This window comes from Aspergillus vadensis, assembly GCF_003184925.1.
Source record: "Aspergillus vadensis CBS 113365 unplaced genomic scaffold BO88scaffold_27, whole genome shotgun sequence".
Classification (NCBI taxonomy): domain Eukaryota; kingdom Fungi; phylum Ascomycota; class Eurotiomycetes; order Eurotiales; family Aspergillaceae; genus Aspergillus; species Aspergillus vadensis.
Window position 1 is genome coordinate 296480 of NW_020292065.1, and position 24686 is coordinate 321165.

The window sequence follows — 24686 nt, forward strand, 5'->3', positions numbered from 1 at the left end:
CGCAGAAGTTCATCCTGTCGAATGATAGCACTACATGTCCTTGCCCTTTAACTATCTGTTCTCATTGCCTAGGAAGTGATAAGAAGCAACTGAGCTAATTTCACCTCCATGTTTTCTACCACAGTTACTGCAGCTCTCGTTATCTATTCGGTGGTGGCATATGTCAATCCTGCATCGATCTCGAGAAACTGAAATTACCCACTGCGACACTCATGAACCCAGTAGATAGGCTCTGTGATTATAGCTGAACTTCATGCTCTATTGATCATTATTAACCAGAGGGACGTTCGAGCCATTTGTATAGTAGTATCGCTAATATCGCTTAGGTTGACTCTCTGTACTCCTATCTCACGCTTTTAGACCTGATGAAGCGCGTATAATCGATGTGCTTGATACAATCCCGCACGTAGTCTCTGACTTGGCATTGTTGTATTGAGCGACAACGCGGTAAATCAATGGGAAGGCGATAATGGTGTTCAGTATGGTTTCACCAATACTAGAATATGGTGCCCCTTTTCACCTAGATTGGCACTGTGTTTCTGGACACCGCAGCGTCAGTACAATAGTAATCATTGAATTAGCTATGCTGCCTCACGTGGAGTTAGTGGTGGTACAAGAATGTTATGGAGTGGCTTGAGGACCTAGAAATAAATGCTGGAAACAGTGCTGTACCCAGTGGCTTTCACGACGGGGACACATAATGGCCTGAAAAGTTATATGGCTCTGTTTCGGTGCAGAACACTGCATACTACAATTGGAGCACTGCTAGCATTGCGCACGGCCATCCGCATGCATTGACCTAGTCCCACTACACCGTGACGGGTTGCCTAGAAGCAAGCTCCGAGAAAGAAATTTTGAATGAAAGGGTTGAAGGCAACTGTTAGAGATGCAGGGAAGTCGTAGAACACAGCAGTGCCGTTAGAAAAACCAAGACACTTGGTTTTAGATACGAGGTGAAGATGGTGACGGAACTTGGCCATTGACCAGGTATTGCAGGCTTCTATTAGAAGCTCTCCACTGACAGAGTCAAATACATTGAACTGAATAGAAGCTACTATTATCCTTCCCACTGCCTAAGTAACTGGCGAGTCCGAATAGTAGCTTGTGTATGCTAATACTGAGCTATGGGAGGGCATTTGGACAGAGAGGTAAGATCATCTAGGCTTCTGCATTTTTGTGGTAAGTAGTAAGCATTACATAGCTACTCGTGGCAGCGACGATTAAGGCTACAGCCGCAAGGGCCCAGTCATCGATTGCGGTCAGGCTATATGCCTTAGCAGATGCCTCCTGCGGCGTGGAACGGTCTTGTTGCTTGAACCTGTTGGGTGCGAAGGGGCAATGATGTCAAATAAAGCCGTTAATGTGGCATCGGTGTTAACTGCAATGTGATGCAACCGGGCATAATCGGCTCATGCTCCTAGTGACTTGGGCTTCTTTGCTGACTGGCCCTGTCCTGCAGATTGTATTGCAACCTCCTTACCCATTTCGTCTCGTCTACATACGAAGAGGGTATTCTTCCCCTTAGCATCCGACGAGGTAGGCTTTGGTGGACATTTGAATAGTGATGGGAAATAGGTACTTGGTGAGCTGGTGGTAAATCCATTAGGGCTGCAGAGAAGACTCAGGTTGCGGAGTATATGCTATCACACACTCGATGAACCTTCTAGACCACTGGTATGACAGCTTGTCGAAAGTTCAGCTGGCATCGTGCGAGGCTGTAGGCATATACAGTCCGATGAGGGTAACCTGTGATAACATGTCTCTAACTACACAGCGGTATCAGCTCAAGCCATTAAGCCACCAAAAGCTTAGCATAGTTACTCCCAACCACACCTGACTCATCTGTGCTGGCGCACGCAAGGGATACCTCCCCAATACCGCGTGGAAAGAGACGGTTGGTGTGGACTTCATGCTGTAACACCAGCGAATACCTATATGTTGGGAACATTTTGTGAAACCATCGAAGAGGAAGTACGACGCGTAGGAAACCTGCAGAGCGCGCGTACGTAGTTCTCTGAGAGGCCAGACCTTCGTGTATGCACGAATTTAGGCTGCTCAAGAAGCCGCATCTGTAATGATGCAATTTTTCTTATTGCTTTTTTCTGAAACCGAGCGCATCACCCAACCAGTTACTCTCCCTAAGGAACGTCCCGTGTTGCAAGTTCAATGGCCTTAATGGGTCGATCAAATCCCGTAAATGAACGTGCATTCCGCGGTCATCGGAGGAATTCAGTGCAACTAGCGTCGAGGAAAAATGTCGCAGCCTAGCAAGAAACAATACGAATTCGTGTAGGTAGGACTGACAAGCAGAGCTATTTCCACGGTATTGAACCTACCTAGAATTGTGCTGGGTTGCTTCTAGTCCAATATTGTATAGATGGAAAACGGTGCAACAGAGAAGTTTCTGTTCGAAAAGGGTCTTCGGGTGATCGATAATCATAGTAATAAGCCATTGTGGTGCAAGTAGCTGAACAAGGCATTGTGAGTGTCCGTATTTGCTGAGCTGCAGTCCTAAAGAGTGTTACTCTTTGGGGTTGTGGTTGTGGTTGTTTGACATAGCCAAGTCACCGGATCCCCGACGTGTGTGGGCAGAACCTCCCCGATGCCCGTTTGGGCCAACTTCCCGTCCCCTTGTTTCCCTCTCCTTCCAGTCATCCTACATCCCCTCATTCCCGACCATGTGTACCTAAATTATCCCGCAACATATTGCTGATAAAGTGTTCCGTTATTCAACGGGGACACAGAGCTGAGTATCTATTGCCCCGCAGGGCTATGATCGACAGTGGACGATCGGAAGGACGGTACGGATTAGTTGGAAGATGGCTGTCAGCTTCGATGGACAGCTGGGAAATTGCTCTCCAGGTCTCCAGTCTCCCTGCTCCGTGCAGAGATCCTGCGCCAGCCACTGCAGACAAACAGTAGCTAGAATCCTGCGGGGAGACTATGCTTTCATGGGGTTACAAGGCATAACCTTTGTCGGTCAACCATGCGGCAGTACCCAGTCTAATTGCACGGTGAACCAGAGTTTGAACACGGCATCTGCGCATTAGCCAGTCAGTGCAGAACTTGACATTTGACAGCAGGACGGCTCAACCGACGTTGGTTTCATGCAGTGGGACTGGAAATGATTTGGCATACGCTGGGGCTAACACCTCAATAGCACCGGGACTACGAAGCATACTGATATGGTGTTGGGTGAGGGGAAGATCTGGTCATGCAGATGGCACTAAGATGATCCATGGTTAGCAAGTTTTAGGGCGCTCGGCGGATTCCCGGGAGCTCTTCGGTCTTTTTGTCCACAAGCTCTCCTCCGAATGCGATGGTGCGCCAGGAACAGGATACGTTCGTTCTCTTCCCCAGATGGAAGTGGCTTTTACTGTTTGGATATCTGATATGGAATCTACTGCATGTCTCAGTGCAACTTCAACGTGGCACTCCGCTGTCCGGCCGAGACCTTTGGCTGGAAAGGAAGGAGCCTAAACATCCCTTGCGGAGGCTTGAGGGCGAGACGGAGCTGTGATATCGCTGATCGGCGGGACCCATCGTCTATTGGGTAGCCTGCCCTCAGGCCTATGGGCACTAGTGACGATTAGCGACTGTGGTAGCCTTCCTGCAGCCGATCTCATGCGCGTTCCGCAATAGGGGGTGTTTGCAAACTATCATTGGCCTCGACTTGCACTTTTGGGTTGTCCATTGTCCATGCCTCCATGGGTCCCGACCGAACGCTTGATCTGGTTCGCAAGTGAAATTTCTCGACCCCTGGCTTCCCGTCGACATGCTGTGTGTAACTGCTCCATAACCCAGATTGATTGCGTCCGCGTTCCAGCGCCGTCCACGCACCGTGCCCGACGGCAAGTGGATCAAAGCTACAGTCGGTTAGTCGCTTAATTGTTAAGTGCTCGGAATTGCAATTTAGTACTTCTGTACAGTGGTCCTCGCCGAGGGCAGGGCGCATAAGCGAACCATGATTGGTGATGGCTGATTAAAATCCACGATAAACACTCGCACATTCCAAACATTTGGATTTCTTGGTCGTCCAATGACAGCCCTGTCAGACAGCACTAGTGCATGCTTCAGCTTGTCCGGACCAGTAGTAGTTTTCACTTGACACCTTTGAGTGACAGGTCCGACAGGTTTCTTGCTCGTGATTTACACACCATGGAATCCGCGACTGTGTGGAGGCAGGGGCCTTTTCCCAGAATAAACAGGATCTGTACGGAGTAGGGCTAGCTATATTACTTATCTATGCCGCCGCCCTTAATCGGACGCCCTTGCCTGCTTTTCACTAAGAGTGGCCAGACGAAGGCCGTCTGAGTTTACAGACAACCACCATGGCCTACCCAGCAGCTCTCAAGGTCCTGTTTACACGGGATCTCCTCGTATGTAGCAGACTGAATACCTCATCTCGTGCAAATTGTTAACCCTAGGTCGGTCCAGAATCCCGATGACCCTAATGTCGGTTCATCACGAGGAAATGCGTCCTCGACGACGTCCGATGCCATGTCCGATCTTGGCCTTGGAGGAGACTCGACGTCCCTTTCTGCGTTCCTGACCACACTGATCCCTGCGTTGGTAATCGCTGCGTTCTGGTTCGGCCTCTTCTTGATCTGCCGGCGAACTCAGCTGCGATGGTACGCACCGAGAACTCACCTGCCATGTTGGCACCAGCAGTACGTTTATCATTGTCCGTCCCTACTCCACCAGAAATGTTGCTAAATTGCGCATAGTGAGCGAGCCCCACGATTACCTTCGGGGTTTATCAATTGGTTCGGCCAATTCCTGAAGATCTCCGATGCCCAGGTCCTCCGGCATTCCTCCATGGACGGGTATCTTTTTCTCCGATTTCTACGCGTACTTTCTGCCACATGCTTCACGGGTTGCGTTATAACCTGGCCAATCTTGCTTCCAATCAATGCCACTGGTGGCGCAGGGAATACCCAGCTGGACGCCCTAAGTTTTAGCAACGTGACAAACTCGCAGCGTTACTATGCACACACAATTATAGCAATTGTCTATTTCAGTGAGAAAACCCTCCACTACATCGGTTGGGCCACACTAACTAATGTTTTGTGATGAAGCCTTCGTGTTCTTCGTGGTAACTCGTGAGAGCATCTTTTATGCGAACCTACGCCAAGCATACTTCAACTCCCCGGCTTACGCGGAGCGTATTTCCTCAAGGACGGTCTTATTCATGTCAGTACCGGACGAGTACAAAAACGAAAAGACGCTGCGTCAAGTATTTGGAGATAATATTAACCGGATTTGGATCACGTCCGAGTGCAAGGACCTGGACAAGAAGGTCATGGAGAGAGCAAAGCTAGCCTATAAATTGGAGCATGCTGAAACGAAATTGATTCGAGCAGCGAATTCGGCGCGGCTGAAAGCCATCAAAAAGGGGATCGCCCTATCTAAGCCATGCCTGGATTCAGATAGCTGCGAAGAGTGTCAATCAAACACTTCCACAACATACCATGGGATTAAGAGACCGACTCATCGTGTTAAACTGCTCGGCAGAAAGGTCGATACAATCCGTTGGTTACGCGCTGAGCTGGCGAAGGTCATCGAGGAGATTTCTATTCTTCAGAAAAAACACCGGAATGGCGAAATGAAGAATCTTTCTGCCGTCTTCATCGAATTCACCACTCAAAAGGACGCGCAAGTTGCTCTACAGACCGTATCTCATCATCAGCCACTTCACATGACGCCTCGTTTTATTGGTATCTCGCCCAACGAGATTGTCTGGTCAGCTTTGAACCTGAGCTGGTGGCAGCGGATCGCACGTCGGTTCTTGGTTCAGGGTGGCCTTGCTGCCCTCGTTATTTTCTGGTCTATCCCATCCGCCATGGTCGGAACGATCTCGAACATCACTTATCTCACTAGCATGATTCCGTTCCTAGGTTTCATCAACAAGCTCCCCTCGGTTATCCTAGGTCTCATCTCTGGTCTACTTCCTTCCGCTGCGCTCGCTATGTTGATGTCTCTGGTTCCGATCATTTGTCGAGGTAAGATTCCCCACTAGTTTAAGACCCGCAGCTTCTAATCGTTACACAGCCTGCGCCAGAGTCTCCGGTGTACCTTCTACGTCGCGTGTGGAACTTTTTACTCAGAGTGCACACTTCTGTTTTCAGGTTGTGCAAGTCTTCCTTGTCACTACGTTGACTTCGGCGGCATCGGCTGCGACTGCTCAGATCATCAAGGACCCTCTATCGGCCAAGGACCTTCTGGCAGAGAATCTACCAAAAGCGACCAATTTCTATATCTCCTACTTCCTTTTGCAGGGCCTGACCATGAGCTCCATGGCGGTCGTACAGGTTGCAGGGGCTGTCATCTTCAAATTCATTACGACCTTCTTCGACCGTACCCCTCGACGACTATACCAACGATGGGCTGCCCTGAGTGGTGTAGGGTGGGGCAATGTGTTTCCTGTTTTCACCAACATGGGTGTGATTGGTACGTTTAAATGTCTTTCTAGGGTTTTCTGGGTCTAACACGGTCTTCAAAGCAATCACCTACTCGTGCATCGCTCCTTTGATTTTGGGATTCGCCTTTGTCGGACTTTACCTTGTATACCAAGCATATCGGTACAACTTCTTATTCGTTTACGATCTCCGCATCGACACCAGAGGCCTCGTTTACCCGCGCGCACTGCAGCACCTCTTGACTGGCATCTACCTCGCAGACATCTGCTTAATTGGACTCTTTGCCATCAAAGGCGCTATCGGACCACTCGTGATCATGGCTCTGTTTCTCATCCTCACCATCCTAGCCCATATATCCCTCAACGATGCGCTGGAACCGTTATACTCTTTCCTCCCAGCCAATCTCGACGTCGAAGAAGAATCACAGCTGTCAAAAGCGGAAGAAGATGCCCTGAACCCCCGCAAAGTAGGGAAATGGGAAGCGGCCTGGAAATGGTTCCACCCGAATCTCTATCGCGACTACGCCGCACTGCGTGGAAAAGTTCCCCGCGACCACGTGGAAATCCGATACACAGAGGAAGAAAGGAACAAAGCCTACTACGAGCCGTGCATTACCGCACGTACCCCGACGTTATGGATCCCGCGAGACAAATGGGGATTCAGCCAACAGGAAGTGCTAGATACGGATCCGTGCATCCCTATCACAGACGAGGGGGCTCATTTGAACGAGAAAAACAGGATTGTCTGGGATAAATACGACCCCAAGCTGCCGCTGTGGGAACTGAAGATTCTTTATTAGCCTGCGCCTTTACGATTAACGATTTAGTGCTGAATTGACTTAGCCACAAGCTTGTGACATGTACCTACCTATCTATCTATAAAACCGAATAATATTAATGAATAAATAACCCCCTCCAACTATTCACTATGTATTCTACTTCTATAATCTAGAATGACCCAAATCTCAAGCTGCCCGCTATCATATACTTTCGGGTATCGCGCACCGAAACTCACCTCACTCATCTTACCCATCTCCCCAGCCCCCAAACTTAAACCATGCTCCACCTTCTCCCAAAGCTTATAATATGGCCCCCATCCCTTGCAGGATCTTCGATCCTTCAATCTTCCGCTGAGACACGATCGATTGCCTTCCTGCTTACAGAGTAGAACAGACCGAAAACAGAAGTACTATGATCAATATTTAGTGTTCCACTGCCGTTGCTAAGCGGAGATTCAGTAAGTATTCTATATATAGTAAATTGCATAAGTACTATTCAGTCTTCCAGTGTTGTGTTCACTTTGTATCTAGTCAGAAATTCGACTTACTTACTACTAGATCGAAAAAGTAGCAATACTGATCGCTTGGTTGATGCTAGTGGAGAGTTTGTTGATGAGGCGTTGATTTATACATACTACTAGTAGTTTGGAGTATCTTTGTGATTTTCTTCGAAGTGATGTTTGGATGTCTACTAGTTAGTAGTTATTGAGTTAAACGCCATGAGCGATGTGGGATTGTCAGTTCTAGTAGTAGTAGTAGTAGTAGTAGTAGTAGTAGTAGTAGTAGTAGTAGTAGTAGTAGTAGTAGTAGTAGTAATAGTAGTAGTAGTAGTAGTAGTACGTTGAAGTGGTGGCTTGGGCTGAACGAATGACTGGCTGCGACTGAGTTCACTCAAATGATCATGTCGTTCAGTGCACGGTGATGTTAAGTAGATACCGTCAGTATGCAATGGCAGAGGAACATGACTCGAGAATACGAGAGGGTTTACCTGGGATTTGACATGAAAGCTACTACTACTAGTTACTTAATACTGAATATACTACACATGATCTGGGAATGATAGGAAGATGTTACGTATCGAACTAATGTATTATCCATAATTATAAGTACCATTTGCTCAGATATATATCTACCGGAATAGAAAGACAACCAATACCAGATAAATCCCGCTGGCCATAGTGGCCTCATGTCGCGCTCGTTGATGATCGTCGTCGTAGTAAGGCATGATAAGACATTAAACCCCGCCTGGCTGTTAGGCGGTTACATAAAATACATAAAGTCATGTACATCGTTTGGGACCCGAAAATACGGGCAGACTGTCTAAACTCGCAATGCAAGCTTACATCACGATGCAGTCTTTGGGCCGGTCCCTCGTGCGGTCCGAGGGTCCGGTGGTGAGAGGCACACCTGGAGGTCGTCTCCCCTGTTGGTTTCTTTGGTACGAAGACGCATTAGGAGAGTCCGTAAAGTTGGGGCTTCGCTGGGGTGACGGGTATACGGGGCTCCTCGCTGCCTGCTCATATGAAGGCGGGGGAACATCGTCGTCATCCGTCGGTCGGATGGTTGGTATATTGGACTGAGAGTACCTGGCAGGACGTTGACTCTGCCTTGACGAGCGGTTTCCAGATGCAACTGTGGCGTAAGAAGCACTGCTCGGGTTTACAGCGCTTGATGAACGGTTGCGAGTGTATGCTGCCCCGGGTGCTAGTCCGGCTGATGGTGGGTGAGAGACCGAAGCTCGCTGGGAAGGGTTTCTGTTGTTTGAATCCCTGTTGGGAGTGGCATTGGCTCGCTGCTCCTCCTCCTGGTACTGAAGAGCGAGCGCGTAGGCGTAGTCTGCATCAGCCTGTTCCTGGGGAGTCATGGCGTTGTTACGCTGTTCCTGTGGCTCGGGAGCCAGGCCGGTATTGCTAGATGTTCTTGTGCCCGATGGGTCGGAAGGCGGAGGAGCGTCATGGCTAACAGGGCGAAAGTCTCCGGAGAAGAAACCAGCTTCTGAACCATTGACATCGACCAGACTCTCCCATACGACCTCAGCGTGACTGGAATAACCAGCATCGGTGACCAAGGTAAAGAGCTGATCGAGTTGGGGATGTTTGTATAACGTCGAGAAATGGTCGTTGCGAAATAGGATCGAGAATGACCCAGGCTGCAACGTCGTCGCTAAATGCTTCAAGCCAAAAGTGCTCAGTTGAGTCGCGTTCTCGAACTCCGTGAACTTTTGGATGGTCTGTATATCACTCATGGCGAGTTCTTCCTCCGGCGTCAATGCGTTGCCTCGCATAACGCGGTCTTCCAAATCTTGCTTTCGGAAAGGAAGCAACTGAATATCTTCGTGATACTGACCCACGCGGGCCAATGCTGCATCTGCTTCTGTAGACGGAGCTGCAACCCAACCATGAACCAAGGGGACTCCAAATGTTCCATAGAGACGGATATCTTCGGTCTCAAGGAAAGTACCCAGCGTATCATTAGATTCCTATCCTTATTAGCTGCTGCATTCCAGTAAAAAGTGTACGAAATACTAACCAAAGTGAGTCGGGGATTGACGTTCATGCCGGTGTGCAGCATAGTCAAAAACCGACTAAGAGCTTCAATATCCGGAAACTCGTCATCGGGCCCCAGCCGTGTTGTTAATTCATCAAAGAGTGCCTCGATCAACAGCCCTAGTGAGATTTGTTCCCGAGTCTGCAAAGCTCTCACAATCGGCGGTTGCGAGTCGTGGATTGTAGAACGTAGCACAAGAGCATTGACCAGTGCCAGAAGAGGACACGGTCCATTCTTATTCTGTACCAGGATAGGCGATTCGCGTAATTTGCCGGTAGTATCAGCCCAATTTACGTGTCTGATCGAATAGGTCTCTGACCGCTGTTCTTGCTGTCGCTTGGCTTCGGCTTCCGACATTGGTCCACTGAATGCTGAATGAGTATAGACGGCACCGGGGCCTTTCGAGCGATCGGGCAATGGTGGAGCGACACTAGGGTTCTGTCGCAAGGTCTCTTCCCGTGGGCCGTCTGGCGAATTGAGGTTGTAGCTTTGGGGCGCTTCAGATGGAGTATCTGTTTTGGGTGGTGGAATAGGGGCTTCATCCAGCTCAATCAAGACGTGAGACGACCCGGTGGTATTGCTGGATATAGTCGCCGGAGTACTCATACTCCTCGCCGGGGATTCCCTGCCCTCGTCATGTAGCTGTGAGGTTGGCTGAAGATACGTTTGTTGACTTGCATAAGGCGCAGCCGGCACATTCGATGCTCCATATATTATGCCAGTTTCTTGGCCAGTATATAATTGAGTCTGGTCGTAGTATTCGTACGGTTGCGAAGATGCGGGGGGTTGCATCGCAGGGGAGTGTTCGCCAACCCAGGGAGTCTCGTCCTCGGGCTGATCAAAGAGCGATAAGCGCGCTGTCATCGGGATGTATCCCTCATCTAAGTGGGTCAGTCTAAGCTGCTAAATTCACAATGGTTGGACAGTGCTTACCTTGTCCGAGATGTCCACTGGCCCCGTCCTGAGACAGGGACGACTCTCCATATGAGGTGTGAGAATTGCGATCTTGCCATGGATTTGGTTCAGGCGACTTCGGTTTCAGGAAAGGGTTGTTCGACTGCAGCTGCACGGGTGTTTGACCCGTGTACTCCCTGTCAGATCTCCATTCCGCAGCGCCTCTCTCTTGAGCACCAGGAAAAGAGGTAGACGGAACTTGGTCTGATGCGTTTCCGTTCACAATCCCCATACCTTGCGAGGGACTACTAGATATTTGTTGAGGAGATCCAACCGAACCCTGGTGATCCAAGCCGAACCGCGCAGTGAGCTCGTCCGCCCACGGATTCGACCCGTCCCCGGCCGAATTCCGGATTGGCGACCTCTGCGCCTGTTCCAACGGCATGAGGTCAAAAGCTGGCGAGGTATTGAGGTCGGGAGAAAAAACCGATTCCTGAGAAACAACCCGGTGAGGTTGGGGAGAGCTTTGGGCCCGTCGCGGGCGTGTCAGGCGTTTTGGCGACGAGGATGAGAGAGACTTGGAAGTCGGGGAGAGTTTGGAGTTGGTGAAACGGGACCCCGTACGGTCATTCCCTTGAGGAAGGCTGTTGAGGCGTGGCGGAGCTCGTTTTCGCAAGACCATGAGGCGAACTCTTAGTGTACGAGGCCCGGGGTTACCGAGCTCACGGGGGAATCACAAGAGGGTTGGACAAGCTTGGGGGCCAATAAAGTGCGGTCAAGGAGCCAGTCAGAAGAATTAGATCGACAGGCTTCCTCTGATGACAGGTGAGATTGCCTAGTTTGACAGTCTGACGCACGAATGGGCGCCAGAGTGCCGCAGACGTGGTTGGGAGCTCTCGGGGATGTATACGTAACCAGGCAGTGGCTCCGGAAAAGACGAGGAGATCAAGATTAGCCAGTATACGCGAGAAGCAAAGCAGCAGCCACAGCCATGCCTTTTGCAGGGGGGATGAATGGACGATCCTAGGCAACAAGACGAAGATGAAAAGTGAAAATTGAGGGAGGAAAGGCACGCGAAGTCAACAACAATGGCGGGAATGACCGTCGAGGGTCACAGGCACCCGGATTCCCTGATGGAATGAATGGATGGATGCGATCGATGCTCGGGATTGGCGGTGGACCCCTGCCTGTTCTCCCGTTACCGCTGTTACCGCTATTTGGTGCGGGGATTCGCAATGTGGCTGCCTGCCACTACTGTATTGTATGGTTACGCCCCGCTGGCACCGCCACACTCTCCGCGTATTGTGCACCGCCACTTCAAAATGACGTATAACCACGGAACTGAGGAGGAATGATGATCCGCTGCTATACCCATTACATAAGCCGTGCATTATCGCAGTGGTGGAGGGTCCGTGCGCTATCGCAGAAAAAAGTAACGGAATTCAATTGGAACCAGAAGCTGCGACTTTGGTGGGGTTATTGGCTCAGGTCGCTTGAATTGACCTCTTCTTCTTTGCATAGAATGCGCTGATCCTTATTCCATAACATATCACCCGAAGCACCCCCGGCATCATGCATTCCTACGTGCGACCAAACCAATTTATCGCCTTCAAGCTCCCCTCCGAGGCGACGAGGATCCAGAAGGTCGTTCCTAATACGTATGCGCACACCTTGTCAGCCCCTAAAAATTGCACGGTGCTAACCACATGGGACAGGCAAATCTCTCTAGGAAAATACGGTGCTTTTCCCGCCAACCAAATCATAGGCCGTCCCTTCTACCTGACCTTCGAGATCCACGAGACCCCCGGACAAGCTGACAGTACCTATCTTCGCATTGTATCGGCGGCAGAGCTTCACGCGGAATCCCTCATTACTGAGGGCGAAGGCGATGGCGATGATGTAGAGGTCAATGAAGATGGCACGCCGGTGCGGTCGAACCGCGAAACCATTGACGACCGGTCAACGCAAAAGTTAACACTAGAGGAGATTCTGGCGCTGAAGAAGGAAAGCACCGGTGCGGGCAGGGAAATCATCGCGAAGCTGCTTGAATCGCATCAGGCCTTGGATCAGAAGACGGCATTCTCACTGGCCAAGTATAAGCTGCGCAAGGAAAAGAAGTACATGAAGCGGTTCACGGTGATTCCTCTGGATGTCAGTCTCCTGACGAACTACATGCTCGAGGACAAGGATGCAGCCCGGACTATGGAACTGCGCGACGAGCTGATCGGCCTCATTGGGTGTTGGGGAAATGTGCATCACGGTGGTAGCACCTCTTTTGACGAGACTCTCACCTCGAAACCGAATGGTCGCTATCTGGTTGTCGATGATACGGGCGGTTTGGTCGTCGCAGCTTTGGCGGAAAGAATGGGAATCCTGTACCCCCATGATGGCGAGAACGACCAGGAACAACAGGACGCCATCGAGCGCCCTGCCGCAGCGGAAGCTGATGAGGCAGAGAAACCCCAAGACGGCGAAGAAAAAGCCCAAGAGGGAGAGGAGCAGTCCACGACGACCACCACACATCGCCCGCCCCGTCGACCACAAATGTCCGCTTCGGGAAATACCATCACCCTTCTCCACGCCAACAAACAGCCCAACCTAAGTCTTCTGAAATACTTCGGCTACGAACAAGACAGCCCGAGCGACACACATCCTCTCTACACAAACCTCAAGACCGTCTCCTTCATGCAGCTGCTCGACCCCAACGCGGATAACATCTACTCCGAGGAACCGTCGGTAGTACCCGAAGAGGAGCTTGCCACATACAAGGCCAGCAAGCGTAGCGCCTATCACCGCAAGCGCGGGCGGTGGATGCGTGTTCGCAGGGTAGTCGACGAAGCCCGGGCCGGTGGCTTTGACGGCCTCATCATCGCTTCCCTCATGAGCCCGACAAGCATCCTGAAATACACTGTCCCGTTGGTGGGAGGGTCAGCACCCATTACCATCTACTCGCCTACAGTCGAACCGTTGACAGAGGTAATGGACTTGTACTCGACAGCCCGGAAGAACGCCTACATCGCCCGGAAGCGTGAGCTACAAGAACAGCAACAGGTCGACGGCCAGGATGAGTCTGGCAAGATGCACCCCGCGCTGGAGGAGGAATTCACAGTCGACCCTACCATGCTGCTTGCACCGACGCTGCAAACCTCCCGAGTACGCGTGTGGCAGGTCCTGCCTGGACGGACACATCCATTGATGTCGGGACGTGGTGGTGCAGAAGGGTACATCTTCCACGGCATTCGGGTCATCCCGACGCAGCAGATCATCGAGGCGGCCGGAAATTCAGGCCGGAAGAGGAGGAAGGTGACCAAGGAGACGGAGACACCGACTGAGACGCAGACGGGCAGCGGGGATGTGGAGATGACATCGTGACCTACCCTAGATTCAATTACCCTACCTGTAACATAGCCGAGAATTGGCTTTAAAAGTATACCATGTGCACATTACAACATGAGATAATGAATCCAGAAGTGATGAGAGAGGAAGACATCCATCCGACAGCTTCAAGTGACTGTCTGTCTGGTATACTAATTAACCTTATCATGACATTATAAGCTTCTTTCGTAGACATCTATTTCCCCATCAACTCACACCCATTCCTCACCACACCCACCAACCCACCAGTCTGCATTGTCTCCGACCCACCCCCAGCCAACCGCCACTCAATCTCCGCCAACCCTTCCAACCACGTAACCCTCGTCTGCGCGGGCACTTCCAACCTCTGCAACTGATCGCCCAGCGCCGCGAGAATATCCGCCAACGCCAAGCCCTTATTGGCCTTGAGGGTATTAATGGTACTCAAACAGGAGGTAACATCACTCGTAGCCAACAACGTCGTCATAATCTCCTCAATATCCGACGGATGAGGCGCCGCAATACAATCATAAATCGTCTCATTCGTAATGACCTCAGCCTCGGGCCGATCCTGACCCTGATCCTTGGGCGCATTCTTCATCGGCAACGGTATACTACTGGCAAAACAAGCCTGCAGGACATTCAACGCCCGTCGCATATCACCCTTACTCAGACGAACAAGACTGTCCACCGCCTCCGGCTGAATATTCACCTCTTCCTTCTCAATCACAAGGTCCACTAATACACGGATATCCGCCTCTTTCAACGGACTGAAGCGGAACCGCGTACATCGGGACAAGAGTGCCGGGGAGAGCTTGTGTGTGTAGTTGGCGATAATGCAGAAGCGCGTGTTGGCGGTGTATTTTTCCATGATGCGACGGAGGGCCATTTGCGCGGTGGCCGTCATGGCGTCGGCTTCGTCGAGGATGATGAGTTTGTAGGAGGCGAGATTGGAGGAGCTGGAGGTGGAGGTGGAGGATGAAGGTGCCATGGAGAAGATCTGTTTTGTGCTGGCGAAGGTCTTGATTTGTTCGCGGACGACGTCGATGCCGCGGTCGTCACTGGCGTTTAGTTCCAGGACCATTTGGCGCATGTTCTTTGCGCCGTAGATTCGGCGCGCGAGGGCTAGGATGGTGGATGTTTTGCCGGTTCCGGGGGGGCCGTAGAGGAGGAGGTGGGGGAGGCGCTGGACAAAGTGTTAGACTTGTGAGGTTTAGGGATACCATTGAGGGATTGAATTGGGGAGAGGTGTACGTTTGCTTCGACGAATTTGTTGATTGTTGCGAGAATATCTTGGTGGCCGGATACATCTTCTAGGGTGTTGGGACGGTATTTCTCTACCCTATATCTTCTGTCAGAGAATGTCGGACTGCCTATATAAAGAGAGGGAATATACCAGGGGAGGTTATCTTGAGCTTCAACGGGCAAATCAGCTGCTACTCGCTTTGCCTTGCCATTTGTGTTGTCGGAGCTGAATTGGATAGTGTTCTTGGATGGGACGTCCACGTCCATTGAATCTTCGTAGTCGGACATGGTGTGTATTTCAGGGCAGCGATACACTCAGTCCCTGAATAATAATGCACAGCTCAAATTACTGCAAATGATAGGGGAGTCTGGTGAAATTGTAGCTATCTGGAAATCACGAGAGACGCGTAGCGCGTAAAGAGGCTCGGGCCGGAAAATCTCCCCGCCCAGGACGAGGACAGCGGCAGCTCCTGGACTGGCACGGGTGATGACATGCACCTCCGTCCCTCTCCCTATTGTATCTACCTATTTCCCTCCTTAGACCGGCTCTAAGGACCACCACCACCCATTATATTTCCCTGCAGCTCACAATGCCGGTACTATTCCTTTTCCTCCACCTATTCCGAGATATACCCCCAGACAAATTGACTAATCCCATACCAGGCATACCACTCCATCTTCCTTGAGGACCGGGATGTCCCCGTAATAGGTACGGCCGCACTCACCTCCCCGCCATACACCCACCTAGCTACCCCCCCGTACAGCGATAGCTACCTACACCATCCACTCCAGTCCACCACTCTCTCATCAACCCAACTAATCACCCATTGATAGGAAACTTCCCCATCCTCCCCCTCCGCACTCGCACCCGCGGCCCCGCATACACCCTCCCCCCGCTCCCGCCCACCGCCGACACCACCGATGTGCCCGCCGACAGCGAATCCTACGACTGCGTCGACGAGATCCTCTCCCTGTTCCGCGCAAATGTCCTGTTCCGTAACTTCGAGATCAATGGGCCCGCCGATCGCATGCTCATCTACGGTACCTTGTTCATCAGTGAATGCTTGGGAAAGGTTAAGCCCGGTATGGTGATGCGCGAGGCTGAGAAGGTATGTTTTGCTTGCCGCTGTTGTGCTGGGTTGTTGGGGATTGGTGGTGGTGATAAATGATGTGATGTGATGTGCTAATGGGTATTGTTGTAGGCGTTGATCAACGTTGCGCTCGACCACTTCGCTATTCCCGGTGACGTGTCCTTCCCTCTGAACCAGGCGTTTGAGGCGCCCCGCGATCGCCAGGATGCGGAGACATTGAGACAGTATGTTAAATATTAGGCAGCCCATTTTGATAGGAGCCGGTGTATTGGACGGTGCTGATTGAATCGCAATAGGTACCTCTCGCAAGTTAGGCAGGAGATTGCGATGCGGTTGCATGCGCGGTTATACCCCGGTGGTGTTGGGCCTTCCAAGGTATGAATCCGTACCCTGTAATCATGGAGAGGTCCAGGCTAATAAAGAATAGTGGTGGTTGAGCTTCGCCAAGAGAAAGTTCATGGGAAAGAGCTTCTAAGGCGAATGACTGATAGATAGATGGATGTGCTTTTGTTTTTGCTGCCAAACTCAGCGTATGAACAAACTCTAAACTGGACTGTTAGCTGTTGTCCATGTCTAGTCATTTTTACTCTGTGTATATTTGAATCTGAAGCGTTTTGATCCGACTCTCGCTGCTTGGTTGGTGTCATTCCTGACGTCGGCTGCACTTGTTCATCAGTATGACTGCTTGAAAGAAGCAGATGTAGAGTCCCACTGCGGGCAAGGGAGCCACGGGGCCCCCATTCGACCAGAGCCAGTTGAGATATGATCATGATATTTGGGGTCCTATTCGACCAGAGCCAAATATCCTACAACTGGCTTCCGTATTCCGGCTCCAGTCGAACAATATCTCTCTTACCCAAGCCCCATCGCTAGACAACCACACCATTTGCCCCCCCAAAACACCAACAACACCCCTACTTAACCCCCCTAACCTCCATACAACAAACAAGCCATTAACGAACAACTACCACACCCGCCCTCCCCATCCCCACCCCAAACCCAAATATGATCCTCAATTTCTACTATACTCTCGCACCGCTCTGCTTTGCAGTTCGCATGGACATACTATAACTCCATACCTCGCAGCCTAATTCTGAGCCGACAAGGGTCTCAGCACGGGTCCTATTCATTGAACACTGCATTGTCCAATCAGATAGATGACGGGATGCTCAGATCCTCCGGATTCTTCGCTTCGATGTCAACCTCATCAAGCATTACAGCCGCTATCCAGGCTTTTTACAAACGCATATATCAGACAAATAGTAATAGAATAAGTCGTGGTAGAAGGGTGGCAGAGGGTCTTTTGTATATGTTAGATAGTTCTAGGTGGGAATTAGGGTAAGTTATATCTTTGTCCGATGGACATTTGCTTACCATAGTATTGTTGTGTCATGCGGAGGATGGATGTCCAGATGATGATAAGGATGGATATATCGGTTAATGATCATTGTGTGCGAGGTAAGTTTCTGGTTGAGTTTTGAGGCTCTGAGTCTGATAGTAGTAAATGTCAATAGGTCTGGAACGGGGAGGCACCTCCTTGGCTGACAACTACATAGTCATGTATCTTAATTTCTATCATTACGCAAATGAGGTAGCCTATTTCAATAATTCACCCACTGTAAGCCCCAATTAGCCCCGTGAATATGACAGATTAATTTTTGACAAGATTTAACATCCCATAAAGTCGCAGCGCTAGTAATCATGTCTTTACAATGAGTAGCTGCAATAAGATATGCATCCGTCACGAATGTAGGCGTCTAAGGCAGAATACTGGCCTATGCAGCTTCACTATCATCACCCTTCTCAAACAACTCCTCAATACTCTCCAAACTCTTCCCCTTCGTCTCCGGCATCAGCACACACACCGCCACCGCCACGAGCGTCGAGAACCCATACAAGAAGTATGGTCCTGACGGAGACCGATGCAGGAACAACGGGGCAGTAAGGGTGACGATAAAGTTCACGATCCAGTTAGCAAGTAGCTCTACCGCACATACCTTTGCCCGGAGCCGAGTAGGAATGATCTCTGAGGCGTAGATCTTGCCGACCTAAAGAGAACCACATCAGCAAATCAGTCTGTGCAACTCGAAGAAAAGTACTCACCACAGCCCACGACCAGGAAAAGTTTGCCACAAAGATAAATATCAGCACCACCACGGCCCACTGAGCAGAGTGAGACTCGAGGGTGACAGCATCGTGGGTTGTGTGACCGTAACGGGCGTACAGTGCTCCAATGATGATAAAACAGATGGACATTGCTGATCCCCCAGTGATCAACGGCTTGCGGCGCCCCCATCGGTCTACCCAGATCTGAGCGGGGATAGTGAAGACCAGCATCACAATACCGATGATGCCGGATGACAGGAAGGAGGCTTTGGTAGAAGTGAAACCCGCTTGTTGAAAAAGGATAGGTGCATAGTATAGGACAACGTCGATCTGTAGTCGGTTAGTCCAGTGTCTAGAGGCCCGGTCGAGAACCATAAGCGCATTGGGAGGGAAGTGGGACGAAGTTGAACTCACCCCTGTCAATTGCTGAAAAGTCATCAGAAACACACCAAGCGATGTACGACTAATGTACTTCCGACCAAAGATCTCCGCCATACTAGCGGTCGGTCGCCGCTGGTCAGACTGCAGACTGTCCTGAATCTCCCGTAGCTCCTCGTCTACCGTAGATTCAGGGCGCAGTTTACGCAAAACCCGGCGTGCATCTTCGTTGCGGCCGACCTGCACCAGCCATCGAGGTGAGAATGGCAGCATAAGCATCACGGCCGACAGCACAGCGGCCATGATGGCCTGGATGATAAATGGTACCCTCCATGACATGCTGCCATTGAGATACTGTGTCCCATAGGTGATAAAGTACCCCGCCATAATGCCAAAAACCACGTAAAGCTGAAGTGAGCAAGCCACCACGCCCCGCACATCTGCAGGGGCTATCTCCACCAGGTACACAGTGGTGACAGAAATGGCTTGGCCCATGCCGACCCCGGTAATCAGCCGGGCGACGATCAGGCTAGCGAAATTAGGCGAGCAGGCGGATATTATGGTCCCTGCCAGTGAGAGCAGGCTGCCGATGAGAATTCCGTACTTTCTCGAGATGCGGTCCGAGACATGGCCGCTCGCCAGAGAGGATGCGGATGACGAAAGGAGGATACAAGCGACGTAGACACCCTGCTGAGTAGACGATAATCGGCCAATAGAGGATTCGAATTGGGGCATTTGCGTGATTGGACCAATAGAACCTGGAAGTGTGAGTTTCGGGGCCATTGGGTGAGGGAAGTGAACAGACCTGTGTCCAGGCCATACAAGAGCCCGGCCAGGGCGACATGGCCAGCAATGAGGAAAACCTTCCCCTTGGGCGAAACCATCGGATGAGACTGGTGCAGTTGACAATGAGCGAGACGGAAATAGATGTTTTGATTGAGGAAGAAGACGATTTGAAGCGACCTCCTTTTTGCATGGGCTTCATTCAACCCCTCTCTGAGGTAGCATCGCCTAAGTTGTTCTCAGACAACAGCATGGTCGCCGGCGTCGGAGTTGCAAGGACAGTCATTTGCGGTCTGGACTAATACCCCTGTACTTGAGATTGACTCTGATAGGATAGTGCAGCAATATATGCATGTTGTGCGCAGCATGATCGACCCAGAGCGGTCAGATCAGTGCCTCAGCGAGGTGGGATCACCGTTGGATTTAGATTGCAGCTTCAGCCCGAGACACCAAAGGCGGGGAGGTAGTGCAGCCCAGCCACCAATCATCCCTAGGAATGACTCGAATTGAATCTAAGTTGAGGTTACATTCACTCGCATGCTGCCTCTAGCGCTTATGCCGATCACTGCTCGCCATATGGGCCAACCCTGTACACAGTCACACCTATCGCTGGGCACCGCGCCGGTCTTGCGAGTCTTCAGGGCCAGTCTCCTCGCACCCATGAGATTTTAAATGCAATTGTCACACGCGGAATAAGTGTGTGCAACCCGCGAGCCTCGTAATCCAGGAAGTTGCGTGCCCGTTCTGGTTACACGCATCTGTCGGACTAGAACTATACCTTCAATAGCAGGTCTTACTCATCTTCGGTCAGTAAAGAGCACCAAACGCAGGGGATTATCAACTAATTGCATCGGGATCGCCGCCTCATGTAGGAACGCGAGGACGACATTGGCGCACCGGGTAGTCAACAATGTAGCTAGCGGCGACCAGGGTGCGCAAGCCTAATATGCAATGTTGCATTGTCGCAATAAAGCGCCCTAAAAGGGAAACACTTTTATAGGTCATCCGCACGCTCAAGCTGAGGCCCAGACATAATGTTTACCTCGTATGGACAAGTGTACTGACCGGGATTTGACGCAACACTTGCCGTCGGCTAATTTTTTGCTGACGAAAACCACAGCTCGATGGCCTCGCCAGTGAAGGACCAAGGAAAGTCCAGTGTTGACGATGGCGAAATTCGTAATGCCAGTGAATGTATGAAGATCGCCGAGCTGAGAACCCCAAGTATTTAAGGGCCTTGGTTCCTTCACGACCGAACAGTTGTAGGAACACTCAAAGCAGAGAAAAATAAGGGTCTGAACGAATTATAGCCATGGATATCAAAAAGTGCGGGCTGGGTGCGAATGGTATGTTTGCTTTCCGCTGCCAAAGTCTTATCATCTAGTTGACGTGCCATTCCAGTCCCAACCTTCTATGATCCATCCGACATCGAGTCCATCCGTGCCTCTGTCTTCAATGATGGTATAGCATTTGTGGAGGGGTGTGAGGAAGAGGCCTTAGTAGGTCTCGCTCACCAACTGGGACAAGTCGTGAGACCGCGGAATGAGGAAACACCCGGCAGTGGTGTAAGTCGAATTCGATTTGCATCAGACTTGGTGGGAAAAGGATACAGCTCTGAAGGTTCGTCTATAGAGCGAGAATAGTTGAGCAGGTCGTACACTGACGTACCGATCACAGAGCTATTCTTCCATACCGATCGCAGCGGATGGGACGAACCCCCGCGCATGTTGATGTCAACTCTCCGTTCCCAGTCAGAATCCGGGGGCGAGTCATTGCTGGTTGACGGCCAGAATGTCCTCAACGCTCTTAGAGAACATGATGAGGATCTGTACAACCTGTTCACTAGTTCAAAGCATACCAGCTTCCGCGCCGATGACGGAACGTTCGTGCCACGGGCCATGGTCGACAAAGAGACGGGAATCTTTCGCTTCCGGTTCGATGACGGCATCCAGATGTCGGCATCTATGGTTGTTGGCTTCGCCAAGCTGCAGGATATCATCTATCAGCATGCCTATTTTGTGTCCCTGCGACCCGGTCAGGGTTATGTGCTAGATAACCACCGGTACCTGCATGGGCGAGCCTCCTTCACTGGTTCACGGGAGTTGTTACGAGTCCTTGTCAGGCCCTCCTCTCCACTTACCGAGAAGGTAATCTTGTTTGACATTGACGGCACACTCTGTCGGTCAGAGGCACTCAGCATTGATGCATATTATTCCTGTGTGAGTGACATCGTGGGAAAGGACATCAATCATGCAAATACCCCGGTCAACTTGCACGGACGAACCGATCTTGGCCTACTGCACGACATCCTGGATTATCACCAAGTAGCCATGAAGAATCAGGTAGTAGAGAAATTCCTCAATCTCCACCCACAGTACCTGGAGCGTTCTTTGTCCAAGGGTCTTCCATCGGTGATATGCCCGGGCGCACAGGAAATGCTCAGCTGGTTAATTAGGGAGAATGAGAGCTCCAGACAACCGAAGTTCCAGTTGGGTCTGATCACAGGCAATTCTCGTCCCAACGCCTTGCTAAAACTCCGCGGGGCAGGGATTGACACCAGTATATTCGACCTTGACATCTCGTCATTTGGGGACAGCCACCATAACCGACTATCATTGTTTCAAGATTCCCTCTCCAAATTGCAGGTCCGCATTGGCTCTCATATACGCGCAAAGGACGTTCTAGTCGTTGGAGACACGCCCCTGGATGTGGAATGTGCGAAGCAGGCTGGTTGCTCAGTTGTAGCCGTTGCGACTGGGAACTATAAGATGGAGGAGCTGGCTTCGCTGAAGCCCAATTTTTGCTGCAGTCAGCTGACTGAAACGAAGGAATACCTTCTGCAAGCGGTCTTCTAGGTGTTACTGCCAGTGTTAAGAATTTTTAGTCACACGCATGTTATGAAATGGCCACACACTTTGTATCGCAGGTTATCGATAAAGGAATATTGGAGTTCAAGGTATAAAAAACCTCATTCGCCCCAATATAATTATGTATGAGCTGTAATTTCTCCATACCGATTGGAAGTAGTAATGACGATTGGTTCATATTGTTATTGGGAGGCCTTTGAGAGGCGGCTTCCACCTAACTGCGCTCTGATTCCAATGTCGAGCCAACGATTTCCTGGATTTCTCCGGCCGCAGTACCAGCCAGAACGCCCACACCAACTATTCCACCATCGCTGGCCTCTCGAAGGAAGACACTCTTCCCTTCACCCTGTGGTCCAGCACTGAGAATCAATCGGTCAATATGCCGCTGAATTCGGTCCTTGTAGTGAGGGTAGTGCTGGATCACACCACCAGACACGGCCACAACCAGCTCCTCTGGCCCTTTTTGCCAACTGGGTATCGCTGCTTTGGAATTTGACACCGTATCATTCTGTGTCATTCTCGATTCGACTGGTTTGAAATCTTTATCATCCGTTTCCAGGTGTGATGTGCTCTTCAAGTTCACCTCGCCAGTGCATGCTAAAAGACCAACCGTCGCTGCAGCAACCAAGGCAGATGATCTCTCTTGGACTGCCGCAGCGATTATTCGAATATGCCCAGCGAAGTCGGGGGTCCACATCCAGTCACTCGAGGATGGTGACGGGAGGTGGTTTGACAGTGCCACGGCCAGATGTTCGTTTGAGGAGCTCGAAGCCACCACAAGCGACAGGAATTCTGTAGATAGTGAGTTCCTTTCGACCAGTTTCTCTGGCAATGAAGACTTTGGGATCTTCTTGATTCCATGAAACCAATCATAAGAGATTATGCGGACGAGCTCGCCAATGTAACGGCCACCAACCATATACTCTAGTGGCTGGAAGCCGGGACGGTTTGAATGTTCTTCCAGCTCAGCATCCCACTTGGTTACGATACCGAGCTTCTCCAAAGGCCCGGTTGCTCCGTGGAGGGTCCATTCAGTCGAAACGACGGTTTCATCCGCTTCTGGCTGCTTTTCTCGGATATGGGCCACTTTCGATTCCTGTAGGTCAGCAAGTTTCATGGGGATAGCGGAATTACAGCCGGCGCCGACGATGAGCCCCATGACTACTCGAGTATTGGGAAGGGCCCTTATCGAGTATGCCAGAGAAGCTAAGGTAGCGACCGTATCATTGGTCATGACCGTGACCTTCAACTTCGGTAGACAGTAAGTCTTGCGACGCTTAGTGGGCATGTCACCTGAGTCCTGATCAGACCTCCGGGTGTGACATTCATATCCATCCAGCAAGGCTTGGTGGAGATTCAGCGAAGAGCTCAAGGCGAACCCCTTGCCTGTGGGCATAAGAATGGCCTCATTGAGAAACTTTTGCCTGCGATCAGTTAACCCCATACCACACAAATTAGATAGGCAAGAGACAAACTTAGTAGGAAAACAGAAAGAAATTCCCATGATGAGCTCCTTTGGCGGATCGCCTTTAGAGTTGGCGAGATCATCCGCGATGACTTCGGCAATGCAGTCACCAATCCAGGCGAATAAGGACTGGGCTTGGTCACGTCGGAGCCGCTCTTCGATGGGCCACGCTTTCTCCAGGGTTCGTCTTACATGAGGTTGCCTTCCGACTGGCTGGTGCCCCAGCAGTTCAATGAAGGCGACCCGGAGATAGGAGAGGCCGAGGTAGACAGCCAGATAGCGACCGGTTTCATGGCCGGTGGGCAGCCGGGTGATGGCGGTGGGGAAGAACTGCTCCGATGAGCTGGCTGCCAGCTCCCGATATGTGTGTGACAGGCGATGGGAGAGGTCATAGAGTGTGTCGTGGTCTATACGGAGGGGATGCAGGAACTCTTGAAGATTAGGATCTAACTTTCCCATCTTGGCGGATGGTTCCTTGCCCTGGGGAGTTGCAAGGGTAATCAATTATCTAGAAGTAGTAGTAGTTATTAATGGATGGAAGGAACCCAAGGCGGGCGGCGGGGACGAGCCGCTGGTGCGTAGCTTTTGTCTCATTACCCGTGGCTCTTGGCCGCCGTTGTTCCACGGGTCTCCATGCAAGGGGCAACTCTTGTATATCGGAAATAAATACTGCGCAGATACTTTTATGCTGAATTGATGTACTGGACATAAGTAACAGGGTACGGCGAGAGTCACAGGTGACTAGCATTATTTCACCTA

At 50.9% G+C, this 24686-nt stretch overlaps 8 protein-coding genes across 8 annotated transcripts; 4 read left to right on the top strand and 4 right to left on the bottom strand.

The window, feature by feature from the left end:
* The first annotated feature begins 4296 nt into the window (after positions 1–4296).
* Positions 4297–7248, top strand: BO88DRAFT_407996 (putative DUF221 domain protein). The gene is made up of 6 exons (XM_025707590.1): positions 4297–4379; positions 4438–4670; positions 4728–5020; positions 5079–6002; positions 6052–6450; positions 6503–7248. Exons 1-6 carry the CDS (start codon positions 4332–4334, stop codon positions 7216–7218), a joined length of 2613 nt encoding a protein of 870 aa, XP_025558832.1. The 5' UTR covers positions 4297–4331; the 3' UTR covers positions 7219–7248.
* A 1044-nt stretch (positions 7249–8292) lies between these two features.
* BO88DRAFT_396178 (uncharacterized protein) lies at positions 8293–11766 on the bottom strand. Its single transcript, XM_025705226.1, has 3 exons — positions 10678–11766; positions 9727–10625; positions 8293–9676 (listed from the first exon to the last, which is right to left on the bottom strand). Exons 1-3 carry the CDS (start codon positions 11318–11320, stop codon positions 8537–8539), a joined length of 2682 nt encoding a protein of 893 aa, XP_025558833.1. The 5' UTR covers positions 11321–11766; the 3' UTR covers positions 8293–8536.
* Positions 11767–12059: 293 nt separating this feature from the next.
* On the top strand, positions 12060–14133 carry trm6 (tRNA 1-methyladenosine methyltransferase subunit GCD10). The gene is made up of 2 exons (XM_025705227.1): positions 12060–12296; positions 12354–14133. Exons 1-2 carry the CDS (start codon positions 12211–12213, stop codon positions 14008–14010), a joined length of 1743 nt encoding a protein of 580 aa, XP_025558834.1. The 5' UTR covers positions 12060–12210; the 3' UTR covers positions 14011–14133.
* On the bottom strand, positions 14074–15635 carry BO88DRAFT_446592 (replication factor C subunit 3). The gene is made up of 3 exons (XM_025710303.1): positions 15389–15635; positions 15247–15334; positions 14074–15178 (listed from the first exon to the last, which is right to left on the bottom strand). The coding sequence occupies exons 1-3, from the start codon at positions 15523–15525 to the stop codon at positions 14210–14212; spliced, it is 1194 nt and encodes a 397-aa protein (XP_025558835.1). The 5' UTR covers positions 15526–15635; the 3' UTR covers positions 14074–14209.
* A 192-nt stretch (positions 15636–15827) lies between these two features.
* Positions 15828–16950, top strand: BO88DRAFT_491025 (actin-related protein 2/3 complex subunit 3; the record flags this gene model as incomplete). The annotated part of the gene is made up of 6 exons (XM_025712824.1): positions 15828–15833; positions 15901–15946; positions 16072–16346; positions 16440–16552; positions 16625–16703; positions 16756–16950. 6 exons carry the CDS (start codon positions 15828–15830, stop codon positions 16801–16803), a joined length of 567 nt encoding a protein of 188 aa, XP_025558836.1. The 3' UTR covers positions 16804–16950.
* Positions 16951–17974: 1024 nt separating this feature from the next.
* BO88DRAFT_396189 (sugar porter family MFS transporter) lies at positions 17975–19696 on the bottom strand (the record flags this gene model as incomplete). The annotated part of the gene is made up of 4 exons (XM_025705228.1): positions 17975–18376; positions 18432–18764; positions 18849–19570; positions 19618–19696. 4 exons carry the CDS (start codon positions 19694–19696, stop codon positions 18104–18106), a joined length of 1407 nt encoding a protein of 468 aa, XP_025558837.1. The 3' UTR covers positions 17975–18103.
* A 1211-nt stretch (positions 19697–20907) lies between these two features.
* Positions 20908–22450, top strand: BO88DRAFT_446595 (Clavaminate synthase-like protein; the record flags this gene model as incomplete). The annotated part of the gene is made up of 3 exons (XM_025710304.1): positions 20908–20941; positions 20997–21215; positions 21273–22450. The coding sequence occupies 3 exons, from the start codon at positions 20908–20910 to the stop codon at positions 22448–22450; spliced, it is 1431 nt and encodes a 476-aa protein (XP_025558838.1).
* A 164-nt stretch (positions 22451–22614) lies between these two features.
* Positions 22615–24521, bottom strand: BO88DRAFT_491028 (hexokinase family protein; the record flags this gene model as incomplete). Its single annotated transcript, XM_025712825.1, has 3 exons — positions 22615–23886; positions 23938–24358; positions 24473–24521. 3 exons carry the CDS (start codon positions 24519–24521, stop codon positions 22677–22679), a joined length of 1680 nt encoding a protein of 559 aa, XP_025558839.1. The 3' UTR covers positions 22615–22676.
* Between the last annotated feature and the right edge of the window lie 165 nt (positions 24522–24686).